General features: G+C 43.9%; 8 protein-coding genes across 14 annotated transcripts; 4 read left to right on the top strand and 4 right to left on the bottom strand.

Annotated features, from left to right (window-relative positions):
* Positions 1-68: 68 nt before the first annotated feature.
* RB195_011376 (uncharacterized protein) lies at positions 69-3,963 on the top strand (the record flags this gene model as incomplete). Of its 2 annotated transcripts, XM_064192755.1 has the most annotated exons (11): positions 69-106; positions 1,597-1,695; positions 1,765-1,882; positions 1,958-2,125; positions 2,700-2,801; positions 2,865-3,029; positions 3,152-3,282; positions 3,339-3,429; positions 3,481-3,606; positions 3,653-3,742; positions 3,811-3,963. In XM_064192755.1, the coding sequence occupies 11 exons, from the start codon at positions 69-71 to the stop codon at positions 3,961-3,963; spliced, it is 1,281 nt and encodes a 426-aa protein (XP_064050338.1). The 2 variants fall into 2 exon arrangements, with proteins under 2 accessions (XP_064050338.1, XP_013302720.2); XM_013447266.2 differs by lacking the exon at positions 69-106 and having other exon boundaries at positions 1,667-1,695.
* A 1,785-nt stretch (positions 3,964-5,748) lies between these two features.
* Positions 5,749-6,396, top strand: RB195_011375 (uncharacterized protein; the record flags this gene model as incomplete). The annotated part of the gene is made up of 2 exons (XM_064192754.1): positions 5,749-5,992; positions 6,074-6,396. The coding sequence occupies 2 exons, from the start codon at positions 5,749-5,751 to the stop codon at positions 6,394-6,396; spliced, it is 567 nt and encodes a 188-aa protein (XP_064050337.1).
* A 24-nt stretch (positions 6,397-6,420) lies between these two features.
* RB195_011374 (uncharacterized protein) lies at positions 6,421-7,603 on the top strand (the record flags this gene model as incomplete). Of its 3 annotated transcripts, XM_064192753.1 has the most annotated exons (5): positions 6,421-6,636; positions 6,689-6,796; positions 6,882-7,043; positions 7,129-7,211; positions 7,306-7,603. In XM_064192753.1, 5 exons carry the CDS (start codon positions 6,421-6,423, stop codon positions 7,601-7,603), a joined length of 867 nt encoding a protein of 288 aa, XP_064050334.1. The 3 variants fall into 3 exon arrangements, with proteins under 3 accessions (XP_064050334.1, XP_064050336.1, XP_064050335.1); XM_064192752.1 differs by lacking the exons at positions 6,689-6,796; positions 6,882-7,043; positions 7,129-7,211; positions 7,306-7,603 and having other exon boundaries at positions 6,421-6,660; XM_064192751.1 differs by lacking the exons at positions 6,421-6,636; positions 7,129-7,211; positions 7,306-7,603 and having other exon boundaries at positions 6,710-7,018.
* Positions 7,604-10,831: 3,228 nt separating this feature from the next.
* Positions 10,832-17,674, bottom strand: RB195_011373 (uncharacterized protein; the record flags this gene model as incomplete). Of its 4 annotated transcripts, XM_064192747.1 has the most annotated exons (8): positions 10,832-10,927; positions 11,008-11,064; positions 11,197-11,291; positions 12,778-12,936; positions 13,006-13,095; positions 15,490-15,589; positions 16,470-17,123; positions 17,189-17,674. In XM_064192747.1, the coding sequence occupies 8 exons, from the start codon at positions 17,672-17,674 to the stop codon at positions 10,832-10,834; spliced, it is 1,737 nt and encodes a 578-aa protein (XP_064050330.1). The 4 variants fall into 4 exon arrangements, with proteins under 4 accessions (XP_064050330.1, XP_064050332.1, XP_064050333.1 ...); XM_064192750.1 differs by lacking the exons at positions 16,470-17,123; positions 17,189-17,674 and having other exon boundaries at positions 15,490-15,550; XM_064192749.1 differs by lacking the exons at positions 11,197-11,291; positions 16,470-17,123; positions 17,189-17,674 and having other exon boundaries at positions 11,008-11,023; positions 11,055-11,064; positions 15,490-15,550.
* Positions 17,675-17,748: 74 nt separating this feature from the next.
* RB195_011372 (uncharacterized protein) lies at positions 17,749-18,516 on the bottom strand (the record flags this gene model as incomplete). Its single annotated transcript, XM_064192746.1, has 1 exon — positions 17,749-18,516. The coding sequence occupies one exon, from the start codon at positions 18,514-18,516 to the stop codon at positions 17,749-17,751; it is 768 nt and encodes a 255-aa protein (XP_064050329.1).
* A 91-nt stretch (positions 18,517-18,607) lies between these two features.
* Positions 18,608-19,210, bottom strand: RB195_011371 (uncharacterized protein; the record flags this gene model as incomplete). Its single annotated transcript, XM_064192745.1, has 1 exon — positions 18,608-19,210. The coding sequence occupies one exon, from the start codon at positions 19,208-19,210 to the stop codon at positions 18,608-18,610; it is 603 nt and encodes a 200-aa protein (XP_064050328.1).
* RB195_011370 (uncharacterized protein) lies at positions 18,608-22,586 on the bottom strand (the record flags this gene model as incomplete). Its single annotated transcript, XM_064192744.1, has 5 exons — positions 18,608-19,269; positions 20,462-20,684; positions 21,615-21,709; positions 21,772-21,983; positions 22,549-22,586. 5 exons carry the CDS (start codon positions 22,584-22,586, stop codon positions 18,608-18,610), a joined length of 1,230 nt encoding a protein of 409 aa, XP_064050327.1.
* A 2,728-nt stretch (positions 22,587-25,314) lies between these two features.
* Positions 25,315-26,238, top strand: RB195_011369 (uncharacterized protein; the record flags this gene model as incomplete). Its single annotated transcript, XM_064192743.1, has 1 exon — positions 25,315-26,238. The coding sequence occupies one exon, from the start codon at positions 25,315-25,317 to the stop codon at positions 26,236-26,238; it is 924 nt and encodes a 307-aa protein (XP_064050326.1).
* Between the last annotated feature and the right edge of the window lie 58 nt (positions 26,239-26,296).

The raw sequence follows: 26,296 nt of genomic DNA, 5'->3' as shown, positions 1-26,296 counted from the left end.
CAACTTATTATTGGTTGGATTTTGAATGTGGCCGCTGATGTTGAGTTCATCCCACTGAGGTTCAGTCTATGCGTTTTGATAAAGCTATAGAACACAAGACAGATCGGTTTGTCAAGCTTGAGGCCGCTTGCAAATCGTTCATCAGGACCATCACATTTTCCTATAGTCATCCACATATGATTCAAGCGTTTGCACTGCGCAAAGAATTCTTTCTCTGCTAAGCTGCGGCAGATCGTTTCATTTTGCAAGTAAAGCTTCGTTATTTCACGATCGAGAGCCTGTGATATGATCACTAATTTTCCAGACTTATTGCTTATAGAAAGTCACATGTTCCCTCTTATCGTCATTTCGCGTATTTTCGTGAAGCCCTCCTTTTACTCGCGTGTGAGATTGTTGAGGGTGAATCGCCTATGACAATTATAAGGTTATAAGACAACACCGCAAACAGCAGTTCTTAATTTCGTGTGTTTTGCGGGGTGTTCCGGGTTCTTTATATAGGCGCAGAAATGGTGTTAGTGGCCACGCTCTTCTGCTCATAGATGAAGTTATTTGACGGTTATTTTCATTCTTTGCTCTTATTCGAGGGTAGTACCGAAAGTTGTAGAGGCTGATCGTGATTGTAGAATGTTGACCAATTGATTCCATGTGAAATTTAAAATGACGAGCCAAGGGTCAGGAAATCAACAGCGTTATAGGATGAATGAATGGTCGATGGAGTCTACGTGAACTAAAGTGAACTACTTTCATTATTGGGATGGTTTCCATTCTCCGTACCCAAAAGTCTATCATACTTTACACGGAGGTTTGAGCTGAAGCTGGACTGAGTAGAATCCCGGATCGTTCCGGACCCACTCTCAGTCCTCTTTCATATTTGTTTTGGTAGTGCTTCTTAGTCACTATTCTTTTGCTTTTTAAAAATAGCAAATCACGAGCCTGACTATTTTGAGGTCTTTGTGGGCAAATATAGAGTGCATTAACGTTAATTACGAGTACGGACATGATAGGACACACCCCGCTTGACTGCCCTAAACGTCCTGAAAAACGGAGCGAAGTTGCGTTTTTTCCTGAGAAGTACTTGAAAACAGCCCTGCCATGTGTAACGCGTCGCCACCATGAGCGAGCGGCTAAACACAAATGAGTTATCTTCAGTAGCCCATTCAAGTAAACCCAATGAATAGACTGCTGGAAGAACTGGACCGGATAAGGGACACGTTCTGACGTATCTCGTAGGAAATAACGCCATTTTTCATCACGATTAGAGGGAATTGCGGGTGGCTACCCTCACACTTGTATCTATACCCCGGACTCTATATTTGTCACAACAATCTCAACCACTGTCGGTTTTTGATATGTTGCTTTTAAGTTTGATTGGAAAACGCACACAATTTTCCTCTGGTCTAATCGTTGTAAGTGGGCACGTCCGCTGCAACAAATGTATATCCGCCACAAATGATTTTTAAACATAAAATACCCGCCGTTAGCTACAGTTACAATCAAAGAAACGACCTGAATGTGCGGAGAAGGAAATGGGTGTCAAGTTATCAATAATTGTTTTCGATTCATTATCTTTGACTCAGTGTATATAAAGAGTTTTAGGAAGGGTGGTCTCATTTTAGTATACATTTATGAGCTAGCCACCTGCAAGATTCAACACGGTGCCTGCTACATGACCGACGTCTTCAGGAAAAATCAACGGTCTGTTTGTTCAATAACATTGTCCTGTTACCCTATCCTTTATGTAGGAACAATTAACAGTATTTTCAGAATGGGGGGATTTCACGAAAACAGACTCATCCGCTGTGTTCGAGAACGTGAAAAGGAGATTCGAGCCAAGCATATTGTCACTGATGTTGGCGGAAAAACGCCATCACAAGACATGAAGGTAAGACATGGAGGCAACTAATCCTTCTTGTCTTTTAACAACGTTCTACTGAGTTCATTGAAGCACATATTATAGGTGGACAGATGGTTTCTAACGCGATTCTCAATTGAAAACGCTTACGGTGGACTTTGCGAAGAGTTCTTTTCGTTGGACGGTGGTCCTAATGCATGGGAGACGCATACAGGGAAAGGAAATCCTTTTATTGCCACTCCGCTTGGAGGAAACACAAACAGACAATTAAAGGTGAATAAACGACTGATAGAATTGAGTAGAGATCATTTCACGTATCTTCCTACCTAATATAGGAGTTTGGATCAGATCAGCATCCTTTTCAAAAGCACAATGTTCATACATTTGGTAAACACGGGAGCATATTCACTGTCGCTTCTTTTAAATTTCTTAAACAATGACTTTGGAAAGAGGAAGACAGTGTCAGATATAGTCAGGTCAAAACGACATGAAATTCGCTGCAGGTGCATAAGCGGCTGCCTTCGAAGAGACACGGTGAAGCTAACGGTTAAGATCGAGTTAGGACCCTTGCTAGCACCATTCATCTGCAGATGGCGATGGTCCCACCTTGATCCCAACCGCTAGCTTAACCGTGCCCTTCGACCGCCCGCTTACACAACTGCGCCGAGGTTCATAACGTTTTGACCCGACTACAGCCCTCACCATGCTGTTTTCGAAAATACAAATAATAATAATAATGAACAAATCTTTATTAGAATTAGAAAATCGGGACCAAAAAATATTTTAATATTCCTACTATGTTTATGTCTACGTTTTTGTGACCTTCTAGAATAAGCTCTCATCCTAGATTAACGCTCAACGTATTGGACCGTTATTTCAAGGCGAGTACCTTGCCAGTGAAGGACCAACGATGAGCAGTGTATTCGACTTTTGGTGTATGGTCTGGCAGGTCCATAAATATATTTTTTTTGTAGTTCTCTGAAATAGTTCCCCACTAATACGTTCGTTCCAGGAAAATGTGGAAAGAATTTTGTCTGTGAATTTTCCTCACGAGGAACGCCTTTATCCAGCTATATATGATCCTACAAAAGAAACTATACAATATTGGCCTATAGAAATTGGGAAAACAGTTGCGTATATGCCATTTAAAATAACATGTCTGGATACCAAAATGATGGTATGTGCACGCGTATTTTAGTTTAAATCCATTAGTTTACATGAAAAACAGTATGGATATAGGCGGTGGATACACTGCAACACATCCTTTGAAAAGTACATTCAGAACACTCTAACTTGCAGGTAGCTCCCGGCATTCGGGCCGCTGCTCCGAACGACATGGTCTACCGGGTGACCCAACTACGGATTTCATACTCGAATCCTATTGGTGATCCTGAACCGGATAGGGAAATTGTGCATATGTGTTACTATCGGTTAGTAGTACGTACTTTGTATTTCTCAGCATATTGATTCAGCTCTAGTCGTTCAGATGGCCTGATGGATGCTTACCTATACCGTGGCCACTTACAACCGCTTCCTACGCGGCAACGGCTATGAGGATCATTGATATAGTCGAGAGGGTTAGCAAATAAAATGAAAAACTGATGTGTGTCTGAGTTCTTCTGTTTCAGGAGCTACCTTCGTCATCATCTCCTTTGTTGGTCCACTGTCATGCAGGATTAGGTCGCACTGGAGTGTTTATTGCACTTGACGTTGCATTAAGGCAATTGTACCAGAACAACACTGTTAACATAAAGGTAGCAAACGTTATTTGAAATTGTAGCGGTAAAAAGTGAAGCTTAGGGTGTGGTTGAAAGACTTCGGGAGAAGCGAGCACGAGCAGTTATGAACCCTTGGCAATATGCCTATATCAACGTTGTCGTAGCAGAGAAAGTAACCGTCGTTGTTCTATTCACACCGAACCGAAAACAATGTGAATTTGAGTTTGTAAAATCTTCCAGGCCCTTCAGTGCGGAGCTTTGTCGTCATGCGTTGGTGGACATAATGTTCGACATTTGATCGATAGAATGTGGACGGATCTATTTGACGAAGTCCACCGCCAATTCCAAGGAAACATATTGACGTATACGCCTGAATTGATGTACACGAGCTAACTATGCTGCTTTAGCTACCTTAAGTGTTCTGATGCACTTAATAAACATTTGAACGTTTTTTGTCATCTTACGACGAGTATTGACCTTGAGTATCCTGAGTCGATCAATAGAATGGAGGATTCTTTGCGCTCATAGAATGACATAGTCTTTTGGGCATGGGAATACAGGCTATTGTGTTATTAACAGAGGCAGTAAACCACGAAATTGACAATGTTGGGATCCCTCCACGAAATGGTAAGAGTGGCGATGTAGGAACAGGAGTATAAGCACGGTCACCCTCGATTCCCCGTAAGTGTCCTAAAAACCGAGTGAGAAACGGCCCTGTGATCAAATTTCCGTGTGTTGCACCTTATAGCACGCCAGCTTTGTACACATCGGTTCCTCCACCAGCCTACTCGTTAGTTTCACTTGAATAGGCTGATGAGGAAACGTAATTGATTTTTACCTGCACACTCAAAATGAAAGTGATGGGCTTTCCACGCCTGCCGCTCGGGTTACCGAGTGGTTTACCCCTCGCTGCTTGGTAGGCGTAAGTGTCGAGCGGTGGCTAGTAGTACTCCCCGCTATACTTTCTCGTGCCTTTTTTCGTCGCTCTTCCGCATGGAATGCACCCATGCGGACAGTCAACGGAGCACAGGGTAATTGGTAAGTGTTTTTGCTCGTGTTTTCGTGTTGTTTGTTTTTGAAAGTGAAAAGGTCGTTAATCAAAAAAGGGAAAAAAACAAAAATGCAAAAGAAAGCATAAAGAGTTGAAAAAAAAACCCTCGAGGTGGGTACAGAACGCGTTTTAGTGATGTTTGTCGCACGAGGGCATATTGAGCAAGAGATGAGCAGTTCAAACGAGCTCTGCAGCACTTGTGCTTACGCTAGGTTGAGTTATTGTGGTTGTCCGGAGGAGACGTTGTGGTTAAGGGGTCCCACTAGTTGCGGTAGGGCAGCTAGGCTGCTTGCGCATTTGAGTCTGTCGTTAATGTGTTGTTGTGGAAGATCGTGAACCACCGAGGTAAGTGACGGCAGAGTTGAGGATTGTGGAGCACCGAGGATGAAGATAGCAGTTGTGAAGCGCCCGTAATGGTCATGGCCCAAAATTTTAGCTGGTATTTTTTGGCTTGAGGTTCGCGAAGCGCGAAGGCTAGGTCCTGCCTAGTGCGTCGTGTAAATTTGAAAGTTGACCGGTATGCCCCGAGATCTATCTTAGTGTTACATTGGCCGGTACAGCCCGATGTCAAGGTTAGTATGTATCGTGGACACGTTACTATGAGTGTTTTTACCGTTATTACGAGTGGTTGTCTCATGTGGATCGTTTTTTGGAGGTGTTCACAGCGTTTGGGTTGCGTTCTCCTTTGTTGGTTCTGTTTGGGTTTATCTCCGCTGGCAGATTCTTCTCTCTCTTTTGCTGTCTGTTTTGGTGCTTGTTTTTCTTTGGTTTTCTTGCTGTCTCACGGGGACTTGCGCGCATCTTTGCATTCCGTAAATCTCTTTGTTTGAATTCAAATTGTAGTGTTGCGAAATCTCGCGTGATCGATTTGGACGTGGGCCAGGCTGTTGCGAATCCCTGTCCAATTCAAACTTGAACGTAGGGTTTCGAAACATTTTTGCGTGTCTTGGCACGTGGACATTGCGAAACCAACAATATATATATATATATTGCGTGTATATATATCGTGTATATATTGCGCTATTGCCATTGCAAGTAATTTCACTGCGTTGAGAAGTCCTTGTTCATCTTGTTCACCCGCGAAATGCAAAAAGTACTGTTTGGTGACTTGTTTCGTTTTGGTTTAGATGTCGGGGTTCTGCGGTCTAATAAACTTCTTTGCTCGTCACACGCGGACACAACAACTGGCGATCAGGGTCAGGAATAAAGAAGACCCGGAAGAAGCGCGAAGGAAGTCAAGAAGAAAGAAGACTAAGAAGCCAAAGGATATCAGAAGAAACAAGAACGAGTTCTTCAGAAAACCTGAAGGTGCCGAGAGGAACCGAAGACAAGCCTTCGGAGTCGCAGCTCGAGAAGCTTTTTTCAGCAATGGTTGAACGGACGCGGCTGCAACATGGAGAAATGAAGACGCTGTTTACCGCCCTTGACCTGCTCAGAGAACCGGCGTCCAAGAAGTCAACAAGGATCAATACGATCAACACAAGGAGCCAAGTCCAACGTTCGTTTATTGGTTCAAGAGATACGGTCTTGTCATCAGAGATTCAACCTTGTCGGACAGCAGGAAGCGCGATTTGATCGTTATGAAGCTGGACGAGGATGCATATCGCAGGTATGCTGATGACATCTTACCGAAAAAGCCACACGAGTTCGGGGTCGAGACGACAGTCACGAATCTGAAAGAGCTTTTTGCGTCCAAGAAGACATTGATTCGACGACAGTACGACTGTCTCAGGATAAAGTGCTCGCCGTTGAATGCCAGTTATGTATCACTCTGAGACTACGCCAACACGATCAAGCGAATGGACGAAAACGTCCGACTAAAGGAGCTGGACTGCACAACACTGAAGAAGCTACAGTTCGGACCAGGGCTTCAAGATCCGTCACTTCGTAAAGTTCGTTTCAGAATGCTCCTTCGACTAGATATGCATACAGAAGATGCGCAGTTGACTACAGAAGACTTCGATGCTGAATGTGAGAATTTCACCGTATTGAAGATGGACAATACAAACATGGAAGTCATGATGTTCATATCGTGGTGAAAAAGAATGTGAAGTGCCCCAATTGTAGAGTACTGCAATTCAGAAGGATATGTCCGCTTCCATCCTCCAGCACTGGACAGAGGATGCGACAGAAACCGAAAAAAGAAAGACGATCCGACCGTTGCAAGAGAAGCCAGTGCAAGAACGTTGTCACCTTCGCCGCTTGGAACGCTCGGACCTACCTCGATGTCAATATCAGAGGACGTTCTCAATGATTCCAGCTCGACACAGGCGCAGATATAAGATTGGTATTACGTCGAACGTGGAAGAAGCTTGGATCCCCAGCCTTGGAACCCTGTGTCATGCCAATCAAGACGGCAGACGGATTACCGATGAAGATGCTAGATTTGGATGCTGAAATTGATCTGCTGGTTGCCAAAGAAGTGATCGCCCCAGTAGAGCATTCAGAGTGGGGCATGCCCATCGTTGTAGTCAATAAGAAAAGCGGACAAATCCGCTCGTGTGCAGACTTCTCGACAGGATAAACGATGCGCTCCTGTTGCACTAGCACCCTTTGCTTGCCGCGGAGGACGTGTTCACGAAGCTGAATGGTGGACAGTTTTTCACACAAATCAACTTCGCAGAAGCACATCTGGAGGTTAAGCTGAAGAAATGGAAAGGAAGGAAATGCTGACTGTTTTTGAGGGATTCGTTGCCAGGTTGTGCCCGGACGCCTGGTACTACGTTAGGTCCACGTCAGGTCGTGAAGCGCGTGAGTCGCTCTTGCAGCCGACATCAATCCTTGTCCAATGTTGTAGATCCTGATTCTGATTCTTTTTCTCAAGAACTTTTGCAAGCCCGCGAACAGATCAACTCTCTCTCTCCATCTCTTTCCGACTCACAAGCTGCCTACGAGCAGACTGAAGCGCGAATCACACTTCTTATGAAAGGAGGCGAAGTGCGCGCAAGCTCTGCTTTCGACACCTCTAGGAACCTCTCATAATTTGCTGCTCACTTGCTCAAGTGCCTTCGTGCATGTTTCAGCTGATGCGTTCAGTACCTCTTAATCTCCGTCGCATAGAGAAATAAGGATTCTGGTTTCGCTTCCGTGGTTCAGTAGTTCCGCTTATATTGTTTTCCTTCATAGTTTGTGCGAAGTGGGCTGATGTGACAGTTACGACTCGTACTTGCCGGATTCGGGCGACCTCAAGTCTAGTTCACTTCCGGGACGGGATTCTGCCGTTGTTCAGTGTACCTTTCCTTTTTTTAGCCTGGATTCAACAGATTTCAAGTCTAGTTGCTCTCTTTGCCGGGATCTGGCAGATCTCAAGTCTAGGTCCTCTTCTGAAAGTTCCTCTCCTTCTACAGCTTCTTCTGGGAGTCTCCGCAGCCACAGTCTGTTACCCGACTTGGCGGGGGACATGGAAAGGTCCCTGCTCCAACAACCTTCCTGTCGCGGTCTGCCCAACATGAAGCCCAGTCTCTTTGTGGACAAATCCAGAGCCGCCTTTTCTTTTCCTAATGAACGAAGAAGGCGCGTCGTCTCTTCAACTTTCGTGTCGCCCCGATATTACTGATATTCATTCCAGTTCTTTCTGCGTACCACTCGATATTTCTGAGGGAACCTTACTAGCAGGTAAGAGGGTCGACTCTATCCCTCTTCTTCCTTGCAGTCAGCCAGCCATTGCCTTGCGTTCACGATGCATCCCTCCATCATGTTCTTGCCGTCTTGAGTGCTGTCCAGGCATTTTGGCGGAAACTCCACCGAAATGACATCCAAATGTTTCGGAAACATTCAGGTGTCATTTCGGTGGTGTTTTTTTATATGTAGAAGTCCAGGACGGAATTAAAGTAATGGGAGAGGTGTAAGTGATGAGCTTTGCACGCCGGCCGACCGATACCGTAAGCGTTGCTTTCGGGGGCGGAGCTTCCTGAACGTGAGGGTGGAGCGACCTAGCGGCTGGGTTCATATGAGCCTAAGCCTGGAGCACATTAAAAGGACCCTTTTCCACCGAACACTGCCGGAGCAAGGACGCATAAAGCGACAACTTCAAGGACCACGACATCAGTCCGAGCCTCTCGAGGATGCTCCTAATGGGACCAACACCCAGAGCAGAGATCAGTGGTAAGGAATGCTCTTCGGAGGGGTCAAGAGCCACTTCCACTGCGCGATGTTTACTGCAGAAGCAGCGCGTGTACAGTTCGCGCAGTAGGGTGCGTCGTAGATATTCAATCGCGAAGGTCTTTTTCAGGGCAATAAACATAATTGAGCGCGACAACGCTCAATTCTCTCAATCGACACTCCTTATCCCAGTTTTCCTGGATAGATACTGGGATCGTCAGTTTTGTGGCATCCTGCTACTAAGAGCATTGAATTGGTGTTAAGCTAGAAAATCCCTTTTAGCGGTCTGCGAGCGACAAATTTATGCTGTTTGCACGATAGTCAAGGAAGAAAGAGTTTGCGAGGGGCAGCTTGCACCCAAAAAGTGGTCGTAATGACTACCTAAGGCTCCATCGCTTCTTCCATAGCGATCATCAGGTTTCGTCAAATTCGTCAAATTCTGAGCCATTCGTCAAATTCTTCCTTGGGCAAGGGTCCGGCATAGTAGTCAGACACATAGTAGTCAGAGTGAAATCACGAAGGATCAGCAAGTTGGCAGGAGCTGTCCTTGCCGTCATGCAAATGAATACCGAGTTCCCATTGATTCGATACTATAGACCGCGATTTCCGAAGATATTTCAGAATCAACTACCAACCAAAATGAAGTCACTACGAATTTTGTAGGACTTTTTTTAGCTGTTACGCTTCTAGTCAGAGGTTTAGGAAGTCAGTATGACAAATTTTGGCAAGAAGAAGTGAAAGTGCAGCCAACACGACTTCATTTTGGTGCCTCCCTCCAACCCGCGTTTCTTCCACAGTCCGCTGAGTACGTTCAGCCTCAGAGATGTACGAAAGACTGTGCATCTATTGGTCGTTCTGGGAAGGTCGAAAATTTCCTAGCTAATAAGTAATCAAAATTGAACCATGTGAAAGAGTGCAGGAAAGCTTATGCTCAGGAATGCTGGGATGTAATAAATCGAAACTAAAAAGAACAAATTTGAGCTAATTTCTCTGGAAGCAAAGAATGGAACTGCAATTAATGGTTTGTTGATCAAAATGCGCGTTTTGCAACAAAAAAAGTGCTGCAAAGGAAAAGCGAGTCAGAAATGTCGAGTAAGTTTCCATCAAATTGGAGAAGATAGTTATTGCTTGTCCTGTCTCTGAAAACAGGCGTATAATGTGACAGATTCCAGGTCGCTTGACCGATTCAAAACGAAACTGAAATTTTACTTGATGTCAAGAGCTAAAGCTACGAAAACAAATCCATAAATCTCCATGTCCGCTCTTCTTGAAATCTCGCATTGGGAAGTGTATTTATGTTTTCTTGTTATACCAACGAGACGTAGTTGAAACTTTATTACTGGCGTGACGTTTCGACACCCTTGTCATGGTTTGAGGATTTTTGATGCTACGCATACCCTATCAAACTTCTCCTCTCTCCTTGCCAAGCCTCGATATCGTTCTAAGTACACCAAGCAGGACGCACAAAAGGAAAACAAACTGACCAGTCTCACCGATTAACAGGGCTGGTGCACCACCGCGTTCTTACAGATTGTCACCAAGGCCAATGAGATCTACACACTGTGCAGTATCCTTAAGTACTGATGTACATCGGCTAGTCACTGAGACTGATCAGTTTGATTTCTTTTTGAAGGTCTTGGGTGGTGTACTTAGAACAATAGGCTTGGCAAGGTTGAGGGGATATGCATGCATCAAAGACCTCGAACTATTTTCGGTCTTTGATAAAGACGAGTTTGTCGAAACGTAAGACCAATAATACAGTTTTACCTAAAACTCGGTGAAACAAGAAAACAAGCGCTAAAATCTTTGAATACCTCCATCTTCTCTACGATTAAATGTTTATGTCAAAGAAGTAATAACGCACATTCATGCGGCATTCCTTGTCATATTATAGTTATCTTCGAAAATCTACCTTAGAAAATGAAGGAATGAAAATTGGGCAGTTAGATCTAACAAATATTTAGTTTTTATGTGAAGCAACCAGTGTTTGTTTTCGCTGCTGTCATAACAACTTTGAACAATTTCAAATAAATAATTGTTTATAGATTTATACCCGCAAGATTTTGATTTCTGGTATGTTTATTTTCTTCTCTGCAATGCTTTTTCATCCTATGTTTCTTCTTTTCTTGTTGTGCTTTTGCTTGCTCCAAATTTTCCACTGTCAGCGTTTCTTTTCGTCAGCACAACTCGCAAATGCCCAAAACTCTGGAAGAAAAAAATCTTGTGTAACACATGATAAGAGATTAGAATAAAAAAAAATCAAACTATAGCAATAATACACATACTTCAATTTGTGTCAGACTAAAAATAAAAACAGTAAGTATTGCAATACCAAGCGTCACCTAAAATTAGTATGAGTTTTCTCTGATAAATATATAATAGGGAGAAAACGTCGTGAAACCTGGCGCATTTATACGACTGCACCAGACCTCAGATGCTTTGATTTTACACTTATTTCAAGAATCTCAGCTCACAATGATGAATTGGACTTTTCCGTTCTGGGTAGGAAAAAGGCCATAGTTGATTATCTGAGTGGACACGTTAGCATAATAAAAATTGGAAGTCTGTCCTTCATCAGTGATACTGGGCGTCAAATTTTAAACGTTAAATGAAATGTTCGCTGAAATGTACTGTTTATGTGAGAGTTTTTTTACACTTTGAGAAGTTCTGCTTTGTAAGCCGCGCTATGGAGGTGTTAAGTTTCTCGTTCAATCAATCTACGTCTTTTTTTTTTACTATTGTTGCCACTTCCTTACTGTTTATCTCATGAGGTTGGGAATAAGAGCTCAGCAATAAAATGGTAGGAGGTCACCTCTTAACAAAGCCAAGTCCGTTTAAAGGCACCTTATCACGAAATGGACGTAATGTGGAAACCTAATTTAAAATAGAGAATTCAGGGTATAGATTACGAGTATGGACAGGGCTTCACATAATTTCCCCAATCATCCTTAAAAACGGCGTGGGAGTGACGTTTGTTGTTTGTTCTTGCTCCTGTTCTCTCTGCAGCATATTAATTGGTTTTACTTGAATAGAGTGCTGAAGAGACTTCATTGGTTTTCGGCTGCTAGCTCGCGGACGGGATCAGGGCACAAATGTGGCTTTGTTCGTAGGATAAAAAATGTTCCGTTTTCCAGGACAATTACGGAGAATTAAACACACTCATGAACTCTCAATTTTCCATCAGGTCTCCACAGTACGTCAATTTAGTAAACCCCTGAATTTGAAAGATGTGAGTAGTTCATTGATTTATATCGCCAATCGCAAAATAGTCTAAAACTTGAACACAGACTGGGTAAAGATTGGACAATTCAAGAGGAAAATCACCGTATGAGCAAAGTCAGCGTGTTTACAGAGAGAAGTTATCTTGAGGTTAGCCCTAAGTGTACCAGGAATGTGGAATGAATGCTACGTTCCAGAGATGCACTACGGCTTATATGGAAACAAGAAACAGGTAGAAATATCACAAGAAAATACATTTATTAGGTAAAGTTCTTCCTTTTCTAGCGGCTCATAAATTCTCTCCGGAGCGTAGTACTGTCAGTAATTCTCCGCGCCAAAAAAGTCCGGAAACCTATGTTTCCGTTCTTCATTTTAGCTCTGTCAGCTTAGTCTAGTTACTTCATAATTTTGCATCATGCTGCTGAGAAGTCGTGGGGTTAACAAAGTGCCTTGCATTAAATTTATCCACCGCTTCGCTCTTGAGAAGCCCCTAAGATCCCTTTTTCTTTTCGTGTTTCGTAGTGTTTCTTTTTTTTTATTCTCCGTAGAATAGCTTGAGTAGGATTAATAGTCCTAGCAAAGAAGGAAGTCCTTTCTCGTATGAAATGGATTTTGACACCGTCTCACACTCCGTTCTTGCGGACGTAGGTATTTAGGAGGCATGTGGTCCCATTTTCCCAAGTTCTTACACTCATAGGAATACTATTTTGTGTCATCACGAATGAAATCTGGTACCGCATAGCCTAATCTAAAACGACGTATGTGTTAAAACATTGAACATCGTAGCACATAGGCTGAGAGAAAAAAGTAGAAAACATTGAATTACAATGACCTACCAAGTAAAGAGATGACAAGGTTAGTAGCAAGATAACAAGTTTCAGTGTTTTGGGTCTCAGCAGCTTGTCGAACACAGTCACGAAGGTCATGTTCGCAATCTAAGTTCTCTTCTTTTTGAATACACAAGTTTGCAATCAAAGAGCAGGATTTTATCGTCACTAAAACAGTTAAATACATGTTGTACTCCATCAAATGCATTAGCCTTACGTTATGCTGATGCTACTTACGCATTACTTGTGGACATCTCTCATAGAGAGCTTGAAATTCTTTGCTTATTCCGTTCACCTCTGGGAAGATCCGTACAAAATCCGGTGGTTCTCAAAAACAGAAGAGGTTCTCGAAGTGGTAACGTGTAACTTTCAAAACGAGACAAATGTGCATGTTTATGCGCTAATGTCATAGTTCAATTGCGTAAATGATTGCTTTCGGAGTGGGACCTCACTTGCTCCAATTGGAGTCGCTCATTTCTGCAGCATGTTTTGAATAACGAGGACACCACTCCGAGCGCTTATGCAATTACACCAATCTCAACGCAGTTTTGGACCAACTGTGTATTTGAACATAAGCTTCATAATTGAATGTAATGTCACGTTGAAGTGATGACTGTTTTAGACTGCCTACCACTTATGGGGTTGTCCACTGATGCAAACTACCGCACAAAAGTATGAAGAAGTTCATTTTATGCCTTTATAACTCCATATGATATTTCTGTAGGTCTTTCTACGACTTATGCATGCTCTTCTAAATAGAGAATAGAACGAGTGTACAGGATGTGCACACTTTCATCGAGTCTGAGAAGGCCTCCGATTCAGTTGAGACGGAACTGGTCATGGAAGACTTTGACAAGGCGGCCCTACTCGATGCCTCAACGATAATTCGTGAGTTTATGTCATCATATTGAATGATAAAGTGTTTTGGGTTAATCAATCTGCCAGGGATGCGCCACTACGTTTACTTCAATTCAGATTCGTTTAACGTCTACGAATGTGTAACTGGCCTATACAGTGACTGGGGTTGAGCGACTAGCCATGTCATGTGTCAGGTCATTGTTTTTATCGGTTCTCAGGCAAGTCTGGAGCAAACTTGTCGACCACAGAGGGATGAAAAGGTTGTGTACTACTTTCTGAGCAGAAGCAAGAATGTTAATGATCTTTACTCTGGCTAACGTTTCGGCGTCGTCGCCTTCTTCAGAGCCTGGAAAAATCAAAGACGCGTGTAATCTACCCTCTCAAACGCCTCGTCATCCCACAAGATGACTTAGCAAACAGATCTTATTCAAAAGCAACGTCAGGGAAGCAGACCATCGTAGCGCTTACCTTGATAGCCACAAAATCGTGACGTTAGCGGACCACAAGTTGTTAGAGTTGCGCCGCTAACAGTAACTAGTAACGATGCCTCCGCCTCTGACCGCGTAGGTCAAAACCCGCCAAGATCTTGATATGGCGCCAGCTCGTTGGTCACAACGATGCATTCTTCTTTGTCATGAAATGGTTGTTCTGCACTAGGGCGGATTTGGGCTTCCGATCAGTCATGCAGACAGCGAAACCTCTTGTTGGCTGCGGTACACCCACCCCAACTAATATACTACCGTTTTATTTCTATTACCATTCCGTTGGGAAAAATGTGTAGATTCTGATGGTTTTTATTTCGATTAATAAAGTTGTGTTTAAGCTGAGTTATAGCAATTTGAAGTATGCGGTCCGTTTCCGAAATTAATTACGCACCAGCATAATACTGTGCAGTTAGAGGTGAATCTCTTGCCGACTGCGCTACAGACGCTCCATCTCAAATGAAAAAGTATATTAGTGTTAAATTGGTAGTATAATACATATAAATGGCATGATGATATTCCACCGCTAAAGTTTGAAGAATAATTTATATTTTCTACAAGGAGAATAGAAAAATTCAAGAAGAGGAGATTTCCTCTTAAAGAACAAGTAAATTCCATGCAGTATTTTGGAAGTATCACAGAAAAAACAGAAAACGTTTGTTACAAATATGGTGATCAGGAGGTTCATGATCGGCATACTGTCCAAGTCACTCGATGAAGCGGCTGTTACAACTGTTTACATGTTTAACGTGCCGGAAAGCCTAAGGCAGATTAGCGATAGAATTACGCAATGGAATTTCATCAAATTCAGAGTATATACTGCAGATGAAAGCACCTTTTGATTCTGATTCAATAATTTTTATGCTCAAGTTTTGACCTATAAAATCACCTGCTCTCGAGTTGGGATTATCAATATGGTGTAGAACAGCAGAACTTGTGCGGCAGAACATTGCAGACAAGCTTATTTACTGTAGCAGCATGTTCTGTGGCATGCACCAATTACACTAATTCCAGCTTTACATAAAAGAGGAACTGTTGGGAACCCAACGAGTCACATATTACCAGCGTGAACACCGACAAACTAGTAAGGTACTGTTTCATCCTTTGTCATAGTTATGTCAACGTTTAGCATGGAAATTTCAGTTTGCTATCAATATAGCTTTAATTTTGCACAGCTGATGCCTTTTTGGACGACACTCAAGTAATATGTGATAAGCTTTCTACGGTTTCGAACAAGCAGCATCACTTGATGGGCATTTTCGTTGTATCAAAGTCATATCACTTCTTCATAACGTTCTTCATAACGTTTAACAGAACAGAGTGCTGCGCCAGCTCTCTGTTTGTAAAACGAGCTAAATAGAATGACATAACTTGTGCTCACCCTCATAAGACGCTGCATCCAGATAAGCTTGTTGCCCATGTATTTTTACGACGCTACACATCAGTCTAGCAGCTTGACAAGTATCCTGCCCAGTGGCGTTCTGTAACTCATTCTTTTTTTCGTTAAGGAATTGTAGAGCTAAGACTATGTTTACTGTGGTTTAGGTTAGGCAAAAAGCTCTGGTCAAGATAACATTTCTAAACATTATATTAGACCGAATATAGTCAGAAAGGCATTCTCCATGGGAGTGTACTGCAGCGACCCATTTTCTTTGGAGGACAATCACAGTTCTGTACTCGAAAGAGAGAGAAAAAATGTTTTGATGTGATGGAAACAATTTAGTTTTTGTGATGAGCAAAAATCTTGAAGGTCCGGAACAGACAGAAGTAATCACAAGAACAAGGTAAGGAATATATGACAGGTGAAGAAAGTTTCCGAACTGTGCTTGTAAAGTGCAGAGTGTTACGGATTTGACGTTGTTTGAATCTCTGCACGAATAAATAGGAGTAGCAGCGCACATCACGATTAAGAGCACGATGACGCTCAATTCTCGTTACTAATATAGAAGAACAGCGGTTGAAGGAACCTTGCGTGATCCCGTTTTTCAATCGATGCAGCTTATTACAAGCTACATAACAATGGAGGTGCACAACATGTCTACCACTTTTCATGTTTCTTAAGTCGACTTTTCGAGAGCAGTTTCCAGTGCTTATATTAGTTACCAGCATTAGCTTCCATTTAATCCGGACTTTAGACTTTTTGTGGTGATCTATTCGCTCCCCTTCACTGATCAATGAAATTCAATCTTCTTCTTCTTTTTCTTCCTAGCGTTTGTCCCGCGTTGTTGCAGGGTCCGCTTTTCTGCTTCCTGTCTTCCATTTGGTTCTATCCATTGCATCAGCCGTACACAAACGTGCATCTATCATATTCAGGTTCACACGGTCTAACCAGCGAATCTTTGGCCTCCCGCGCGGCCTCACTCCTGAAACGTCGAGCTTCAGAGCGGTTTTGGCAACAGAATCTTCCTCCCGCCGCAAGACGTGACCAAACCATCTCAGTCGCGCCTCCTTCATTTTCTCAGTTATCGGGACGACACCGAAGATGGAGCGCACAGTGTCGTTGGATACTTTCTCTTTTAGCGTTACACCTATCGTCCACCTCAACATCCGCATCTCCATAGCGTGCAGCACTCTTTCCAATGCTTTCGTTGTCGGCCAGCACTCGCATCCGTAAAGGGCAACAGGACGCACAACCGTTCTGTAGATCTTCGACTTCAGTCGAACAGGGACTTTCTTGTCGCACAGTACCCCTGTTGCCATTTTCCATTTCATCCATGCGGCATTAACACGTGCTCGACCTTCTTGATCAATGTCGCCTGTGGAAGTCACTTTGGATCCAAGGTACTTGAAGCAGTTCACCTTGTTTAATTCGGTGCCATCAACACGAATTGAACCATCCTCTACCCTTGGTTTGCACTCCATGTACTCAGTTTTTGATGTGTTGAGGCGCAATCCATATTGCTGCAGCTGATCCTTCCAAGACTGCACTTGTTTCTGAAGATCATCTCGAGACTCCGACGCGAGCATGACATCGTCGGCAAAGAGTAGAGTCCACGGGTGCTGCTTCTCGATTTCCTTCATTATCGTGTCCATGCACAGTATGAACAGCAAGGGTGGGATGAACTCTGGTGAACCCCTACTTCTACAGGGAGTGGCCTGCTTGTTCCAGCAGCACATCGGACAACGCTGGTAGGCTTCGCATAAAGCAGCTTTGCCCAACGCACATATTCTTCTGGTACTCTATGCGACCTCATGGACATCCATAACAGCTCATGTGGGACACGGTCGAAAGCTTTCTCGAGATCGAGAAAAGCAAGATGCACACTGCGGTTCTTCTCTCGATGTTTCTCCAGGAGGATTCGGACAGCATGGATAGCATCTATAGTGCTGCAGTCCTTCACAAAACCGCACTGGTTGAGTGAAACGCTAACAATTTTCCTCAGACGAGCTTCCAGGACACGCTCAAAAACCTTCATCGTATTGCACAGCAGTCGTGTAGGCCTGTACGAGGTGCAGTCAGCAATGTCTCCTTTCCCTTTCCAGACAGGCACGGTCACGGAAGTTTGCCAAACGTCTGGAGTCCGTCCTTCTGCAACGATCTTGTTAAATAGAGTTGCGAGCCACATGGACCCTCGATCTCCTAGCAGCTTCCAGATATCAGCAGGTATGTCATCGGGACCGGTTGCCTTGTTCGACTTCATTATTGCGAGGGCAGCACTGACATCGACGGCAGTAACAGGACGACAGGACCCTCGACGCTGGGAATAGTTGGGATCGGAGAATTGCAGAACTCTTCGTTACACAAGTACTTGTAGTACTCTCGCCACCACTCAGGGATCTGACCAGAGCGGCGCAGAACGGCTCCATCAGCTCCCTTAACGATCTTGGTGTGCTCCATATCCAACGCTGAACGATGACGTGCTCTGACTAAACGGTACACTGCCCGCTCGCCTTCTCTGGTATCAAGCATGTCGTACACAGCCTTGTAGCGGTCCGACTTCGCCTTGGAGACTGCCTTGACCTCCCTCTTCGCCGCCAGGTAAGCACCCCGATCTTCAGGCTGACGCGTCCTCCACCAGAGCTTATACTTGGACTTCTTCTCACGAATTGCCGCCTGAACCTCCTCGTTCCAAAACCACGTAGCCTTTTGTGCCTTGGGCTTACCTAGAGTCGTCTTTCCCAGAATGTTTTCCGCGGTCAAGCGTATAACGCTGGAAGTAGACGACCACATTTCCTCCACACTACGAGTAGGGTGGGGAAGTGCAGATGGAGCCACGGAGGCAAAAAATATCTCTTTTCGATCTTTCAGATTCCACCATTTGATGCGCTGTGTTTCAGTCCTTGGATGTCTCTTCCTTGGACGGGAGATTTTCAAGTCCATAACGAGCAGATGGTGTTGGGCAGCGACATGGTTTGTAGGGATGACTTTTGAATCCTGCAGAAGTCGGCGATCTCGTCGGCGTGACATCCAGAAATCTATTTGGGTTTAACGACCGCCGCTGGTGTACGTGATCAAATGCGATTTTCTTTTCCGATACTGCGTGTTAGCAATGATCAAGTCACTTGCAACAGCATACTCCAGGATTCGCAACCCGTCGTCGTTGTGAGCTCCAAAACCGTATCCACCATGACAACTCTCGAACCCGTCTTTCCGAGAACCGACATCGATGTCCGTTGAAGTCTCCTCCGATTAGAAGTACTTCTTCGCCTTCCAGGGATTGGACGGACTGCTCCAGATCTTCCCAAAAGCACGCCTTCTCTTCTTCACCACAGCCCATCTGTGGCGCATAAGCAGATACGACTCGCAATTCCACTTCTCCTGTATCTACTTTTACAGCCATCAAGCGATCCGATAGTCGATCCACCGCTGTGACGCTATTTCTAAACGACTCGTTCAATATGATACCAACGCCGTTGCGATTTGATGTGCCGTGGTAGATGAGCTTGTAGCCATCGCCTAATTCCCTTGCCTTGGAGCCTTTCCAGCGAGTCTCCTGTACACAACATATGTCAACACGGCGTTTTCTGAGACTGTCTGCCAGTTCACGACTTCTTCCAGTAAGCGTCCCAACGTTAAGTGTTGCCAAGCGCACTGGATGTTGCTGGCGATGGCGGACTAACTTCTTTGGCCGGCTCCGTCCTCTAGCCGGTAGCCCTCGCATATTTGCCACATTGCCCGGACGAGGACAATGCGCGTCGCTTCTGGGGTACGCCCTAGCTTCTGAAGAACACATAGTAGACATTAGCAGTATGACGCGACGGGGGTGTTGGCCTCGGTCGGCTTGTCGCACTAGCAAGCTAGCAGCCTGGCACCGGAATCGTCGTACTACCTCCTCACTTAGCTAGCCTGTAGCCTTGGCCCAAGGACCGGGCTACTAGCCGGACACCTTTATGGCATGGTTGAACCTGCCAAGACGAAGTCTCGCCACCATAGCTGCCCGACGGCCAGGGCCACCGCTGCGCCGCTTTGAGGCGTGAGGTAGGATTTGCAGCAGGATCAATGAAAATCAATATTAGTGAAATTAGATTTATGTACCTCCAACAATTCTTCTTCATCTTTTTTTTATTATAAACAAAGGCGAAAGATTTCATAGTTTCCTTTCTAAACGCGTCACTTCTACATTTGGAGAATATTCAAACTTCAGCTTCAACCACTCCTTACCAATACATTATATTATAGACAAAATTTAAAAGCATCACTCGAAATATGGGTTTTCCTTCTGTTTTCCCCCAAACAGTTATCAAAGAATGATGTTTTGGCATGAAATGACGTGAAAGACATCATCATACTGATATGGACGTTCTATCGTCAGATCTTGCTATGATTTAAGCAGCCGTTTGCATGCGTGCTTCCACTTTCTGAGAACGGCATGTTACCAACTTGAGGAACGAAGAAGGAAACACACAAGCGGAGAAGTCGTAAAGTTGAAAAGCAAAGCGCCCAGTGGCCACGGCTATAAATCGGCTGCAACCATCTATCTTTTGCGAAATGCACACGAAGTTATTGCGCATCATTTCGACGCTGCGGGACCAGTCGCAACCCATTTTACAGCTATCTGGCGTCGGCGCACCAATCCGACGCCGGTGGACCCGTCACACCCCCTTTTTCGAATTTCGTGACTGACACACACACACGTCACAGAATAAGCCCGTTAGTATATACCAGTCAGAACGTCCGGCTAAAGCCGGACTTCAGACTTTCTCTGTTGTTCACTCCGCTCGTCATCACTGATTAATGAAAACAAATTAATAATAGTGACATTTTCTGTAAATGTAAATTGTAAATCTGTAAATTAGAATTGTGATTTTCTTATAACGTTTTCTTCTATTTCTTAAAGGAAATTTAGGCTAAAGATTCATAGTTTTCTTTGCAAACGTGTCACTTCTACATTTGGAGGGCACACAAACTTCACCTTTAAGCACTCCTTCGATACCAATGTAATATAGACACGACTTGGAATCATTACTCAAAGCATAGGTTTCTCTCTTGTTTCCCTCAACCGTTATCACAGAATAATGCTCCATATAAAATGAAGTGAATGACATCATCGTACTGATAAAGGTAACGTTCCACATCAGATCATGTAAACACTTGGCTACTATATAAGCAGCAGTTAGCATCCGTGTTTCCACTTTCTGAAGAACGGAGGAGTCGTAGAGGTGAAAAGCAACGCGGAAAGTGGAACTATGAAATGTTTGCGACGTCCCATTTACCTTTTGCGACATGCAAACGAAGTTACTGTGCGATACTTTTAAACCCCAACACAGAAATTCGACGCCGGTGGACCCGTCGCACCCCATATAATTGGTCTGGCGCCGGCGCACCAATCCGTCGCCGGGTGGACACACACCGACACACACACACACACACACACACACACACACACACACACACACACACACACACACACACACACACACACACACACACACACACACACACACACACACACACACACACACACACACACACACACACACACACACACACACACACACACACACACACACACACACACACACACACACACACACACACACACACACACACACACACACACACACACACACACACACACACACACACACACACACACACACACACACACACACACACACACACACACACACACACACACACACACACACACACACACACACACACACACACACACACACACACACACACACACACACACACACACACACACACACACACACACACACACACACACACACACACACACACACACACACACACACACACGGACTATGATCATGATATATAATAGATCTTGGATTGTGCCTTGGTGTTCTAAGGATAAAGTAGTACAAGAGACGAGTGTTCCGTTCTGTACTCCTGGAAGTTGATTTACTAGCATTAAGTCCCGTGTGGCATTAGACGAGTCTAGATTCTACATGTACCGAAGAAAATATAATGAAGCCGAACAAAGCGACAACCACAAGAAGTCCGAAGCTGGACGTTTAGAAGGGTAAAATCATAATACTGATGGGCTCAAAAAATTTAAAGATCGGAAATTAAAAACTAAAGGGTGTAAAAACTACCTCTAAGCAATTACAAAAGTTATTATCACATGTGTTACGTCCATGCTGAAGGTCATAACAGTTGTCATGCATAGCGCAGCAGTGATTCACTTGAGCTAAAGAAAACAAGTTTGTTTTGTTCCGCAACAATTTAGAATTACTGGGAAACTTCATTTACCTGCGTATTTCCAACAATGACCCGACATAGAATTATAAGAAAGGAGCCTAATTATTCCTATCTGACCACAAAACCAGTTTTCTAGTGAAATTTGTGAAACTACTAGTATGTTGAACGTTAACATCAAAAATATACTTGTAGACCATTGTGACAGCATTTCATTCAAAAATACTGTGGTGACAAATCTCTTAATGGTCGGGCAAAGATATCTCCTTAACAACTACCTGCTTGAAGAGATTAAAATCACAGAATGAAACCCACTTTAATAAAAAGGGATAGCATAAACATATATAAATGTATGTATATCGGTTCGACTTGATTATCTCATTAGTAAAGATTTCTATTCGGGTTGAAAATCTTCATGTATGGAAGAGAATGATGGCTGCTGATTTTTAAAGAACCCCTGCCGTTTTCATTGAACATCAAGCCACATTGGCATTAAGGATGTAAAAGAATAATGTGTCTGGCACAGGACCATCTCTCTGGGAATTGACAACGAGATAGGATAACACTTCGGGCTTCTACAGATTCGCGAATATGTGCTTGATGCGTCACAATAATCCAATCAATCGAGAGCAATCGATGCGAAGAAGCAGTGTTTTTCGTTGTTGTGTTATTTCTTCTTTTCCGGAACAAATTCGACACTAATTTAATGATTCCGGAGGGATGAAAGGTTTGATTGGCATTCAGCGGTTTCGGACCCTCGACTGCGGTGAGACTGTAGGAGCTCCTTCATACTACGCCACGTCCACCATTTTAACATTAGCAAGGACGTACTTAAGAGAAGGTCCAAATCCATCATAATTCTCCGACATGATTGTACAATTACAATTATTGTTTAAAAAAAATGTTAGCTAGGGTGATTACGTTGCTCGAATGACGTATGACCGTAGCGGCGATATGTGTATCACATATTAGCTTGATTCTACAAAGGATGGGCTCTTATCAAAAAGTATCAAAAAAGTGAAGTTTAAAGACAGGGTATCGCGAAATTGACGTAGTGTGGAAACCTTATGGAAAACATAAAGCATGGAAACACGAATATGGTCGTGACCCCGCTTCCCCTAATCGTCCTGAAAACCACTGTGGGAAACGAGTTGGTTCCAACGATTTACGTTAGAACGAGCCTTATTGCACAAGCTCCGGTTCCTTCAACAGCTCATTCATGTGTTTTACTTGAATAGGCCACTGAGCAAAACTCAATGATCTTCTACTGTTCGCGCGTGCACTCGCACGGTAGCGCTCGCACGTCTCAACATATCTCGTAGGAGCGAACGCCGTTTCCCACCCCGTCTTTTACGACGATTAGGGAAGGATGAGAGAAGCCACGCTCATATTCGTAATCTGCACTTCGATCTCTATGTTTTCCGCCAGGATTTCACACTACTTGAAATTTCTGATACGCTACCCCTGATTATATAACAGGTAATACTAGCTAGTGGTTGGATACTGAAGTTCTGAAGAAACCATCCACATTTCTCTGAAAAGAATCTATTGAATGAATTCCACTGTACAATGTGATAAAGCACTTAGATCGTGGATTTCCTCCAGTATTCAGTGGATCGGGCTCAATCTCGTTGGCTGCTGAAGTATTATAGAGTGTCACTTGGGGTCGAATCCAAAAAAAAAAAACAACGAATTTTATGCTTCAAAAGTTAATGTACAGATCGCTACTGTGCTAGGTTATTTTTGGGTTGCTATCCGAGCGATCATGGTGTAGGATTTGAGTTACAGTTCTGCAAGCTATGAATAGAACTTGAAATCTCAGATAATTCACGATTTCTTCACGCTACCGCTAGCTGCTACGGCGATCATTCCGACCATCATTTTAGATCTCCTCTATCAAAATTTTCAATCTTTTCAAGTTCTTCATCATTAATAGAATATTAAAGGTCTGAGAACGCAAAGCGAAACTATTTGTGCTACGAACTCCATCCTCTCAAATCGCCTAGATTTCTCTGGATTTCCCTTCTGTTGCTCACAAATAAGATTGTTAAGTGAACAACGTTATTTTGTGTTTTGAACGGTCGTCATCATCCATTTCTTTTCAACGTCGTTTCAGATTCTCTACCTTGAAAGCAACGAAACCGAGGATAATCAAACTCTTCACTCAAGGAATTTTCTTCATACCTTACAGAACTGTGTTATGCGCATAGATATTTTATTTCGTGTTCTCTGGATAAAGCCAGTTATAATAGTAGTGCTTCGAGGAAGAGTTCGTGGGTGACTAGTGACACGAACAATGGGATGTTCTCACTGATTTCCATCAGCTACAGTTTCCATAAACATATTTAAGGAAGGAAAGGAGCTTTGTGTTTCGGTGCTCTGCTTTCCAGCAGTTGGACCGGCTATCAACCAGCCGAGTTCTAACATCCGCTGCCTTCGAAGAAACAATAGCACCAGGAAGAAATTCCGGAAATTCTGTGTTCACACACCAGTCACAAGGCAATAGATGCATAAGTTCTGCTTACGAGAAATACCACAACTAAACATTCAACATCGAATTTAGTTAATTCCTGATCTTCTCACAGTATTTTTGGAGGTACTGAACGTAAGGTTGTACAAGAAGAAAACCTCATCTTGAAGGATACATCGGAACAAAATGGCTAAAAAATGGATAAAAGTAGTACACTCTCCTGTGCTTATTACTGTGAAGACTTCACGTGCAAAACCTCAAAGAATTTACGATACGTTTGAGGAGAGCGATTTTCGCGGTAGTGGTGGAAGACGTGCCGGTGATTTCTTCTCCACTCCTGACTGGCGCCGTTCCGATTGCACGGTGTCTAGGGAGACAGTAGTGACCACCGTCGACTTCCGTCGATAAGTCGGCAAATTCTGCAAAACAGATTGAAAATTAGAGATTATTTCGCAGGTCTGAGTTTTTCGAAGAAAACATATAATTCACAACAACCAACCAAAGTACAAAGATCAAGGTATTGTCAAAAGTGTTCTTTGAGAAAAATTGTTAAAGAAATTTTATTTGATTGACTCTTCGGCAACAGTATCTCCTACGAAGACTGAAGAGGTCAAATCGATTCACGGAGCTACTCAGTCAGAACGCTTCTCAATCACATCCTGTTCTCGACCATAAAATATTCAATAATAGATGACCAAAGAACCGGACCCTACACCTCTCAACCATCGAACAAAAGATTTTTTCCTTAGACGATATCGTCAGGAGGACTGGCCCATAAGGCAGTGTCAGTGTTGTGACCAAATGTTATGAGAAAGGAGTTGATGGAATCCTGATTCTTTCCAAGACTTCCTCTTCCCTGGTGATCATCGTTAACGTTTGATGCGTAGCAAAAATTCCTAATGCTTTGTATTTAGAAATCAGAATTTCGTCAAGCAGAATTGCGGATAGTGGTTCAAAGTCGATTCTCTGATAGTTCTATATTTGATGAGCACCGAGCGGAAGGAGCAAGAGTAAATTTCTTTTACGGTCGAAGTGTTTTCTCAATCTTAGTAGAGGGAACTCGTCGACCAATCTTACGAGTCCGTTAAAGACAGCATACCACGAATCTGACGTGGTATGGATTTTCCATGGAGAGTTTCTGTTTAAATCAAATACAGTGTCCTGCTGCAAATCCTACCTCACGCCTCAAAGCGGCGCAGCGGTGGCCCTGGCCGTCGGGCAGCTATGGTGGCGAGACTTCGTCTCGGCAGGTTCAACCATGCCACAAAGGTGTCCGACTAGTAGCCCGCCTTGGGCCAAGGCTACAGGCTAGCTTGCTAGTGCGACAAGCCGACCGAGGACAACACCCCCGTCGCGTCATACTGCTAATGTCTACTATGTGTTCTTCAGAAGCTAGGGCGTACCCCAGAAGCGACGCGCATTGTCCTCGCCCGGGCAATGTGGCAAATATGCGAGGGCTACCGGCTAGAGGACGAAGCCGGCCAAAGAAGTTAGTCCGCCATCGCCAGCAACATCCAGTGCGCTTGGCAACACTTAACGTTGGGACGCTTACTGGAAGAAGTCGTGAACTGGCAGACAGTCTCAGAAAACGCCGTGTTGACATATGTTGTGTACAGGAAACTCGCTGGAAAGGCTCCAAGGCAAGGGAATTAGGCGATGGCTACAAGCTGATCTACCACGGCACATCAAATCGCAACGGCGTTGGTATCATATTGAACGAGTCGTTTAGAAATAGCGTCACAGCGGTGGATCGACTATCGGATCGCTTGATGGCTGTAAAAGTAGATACAGGAGAAGTGGAATTGCGAGTCGTATCTGCTTATGCGCCACAGATGGGCTGTAGTGAAGAAGAGAAGGCGTGCTTTTGGGAAGATCTGGAGCAGTCCGTCCAATCCCTGGAAGGAGAAGAAGTACTTCTAATCGGAGGAGACTTCAACGGACATCGATGTCGGTTCTCGGAAAGACGGGTTCGAGAGTTGTCATGGTGGATACGGTTTTGGAGCTCACAACGACGACGGGTTGCGAATCCTGGAGTATGCTGTTGCAAGTGACTTGATCATTGCTAACACGCAGTATCGGAAAAGAAAATCGCATTTGATCACGTACACC

This window comes from Necator americanus, chromosome III (assembly GCF_031761385.1).
Source record: "Necator americanus strain Aroian chromosome III, whole genome shotgun sequence".
Taxonomy (NCBI): Eukaryota; Metazoa; Nematoda; class Chromadorea; order Rhabditida; family Ancylostomatidae; genus Necator; species Necator americanus.
Note: the sequence above shows the minus strand (reverse complement) of the source record. Positions and strands in the feature narration are given on the sequence as shown.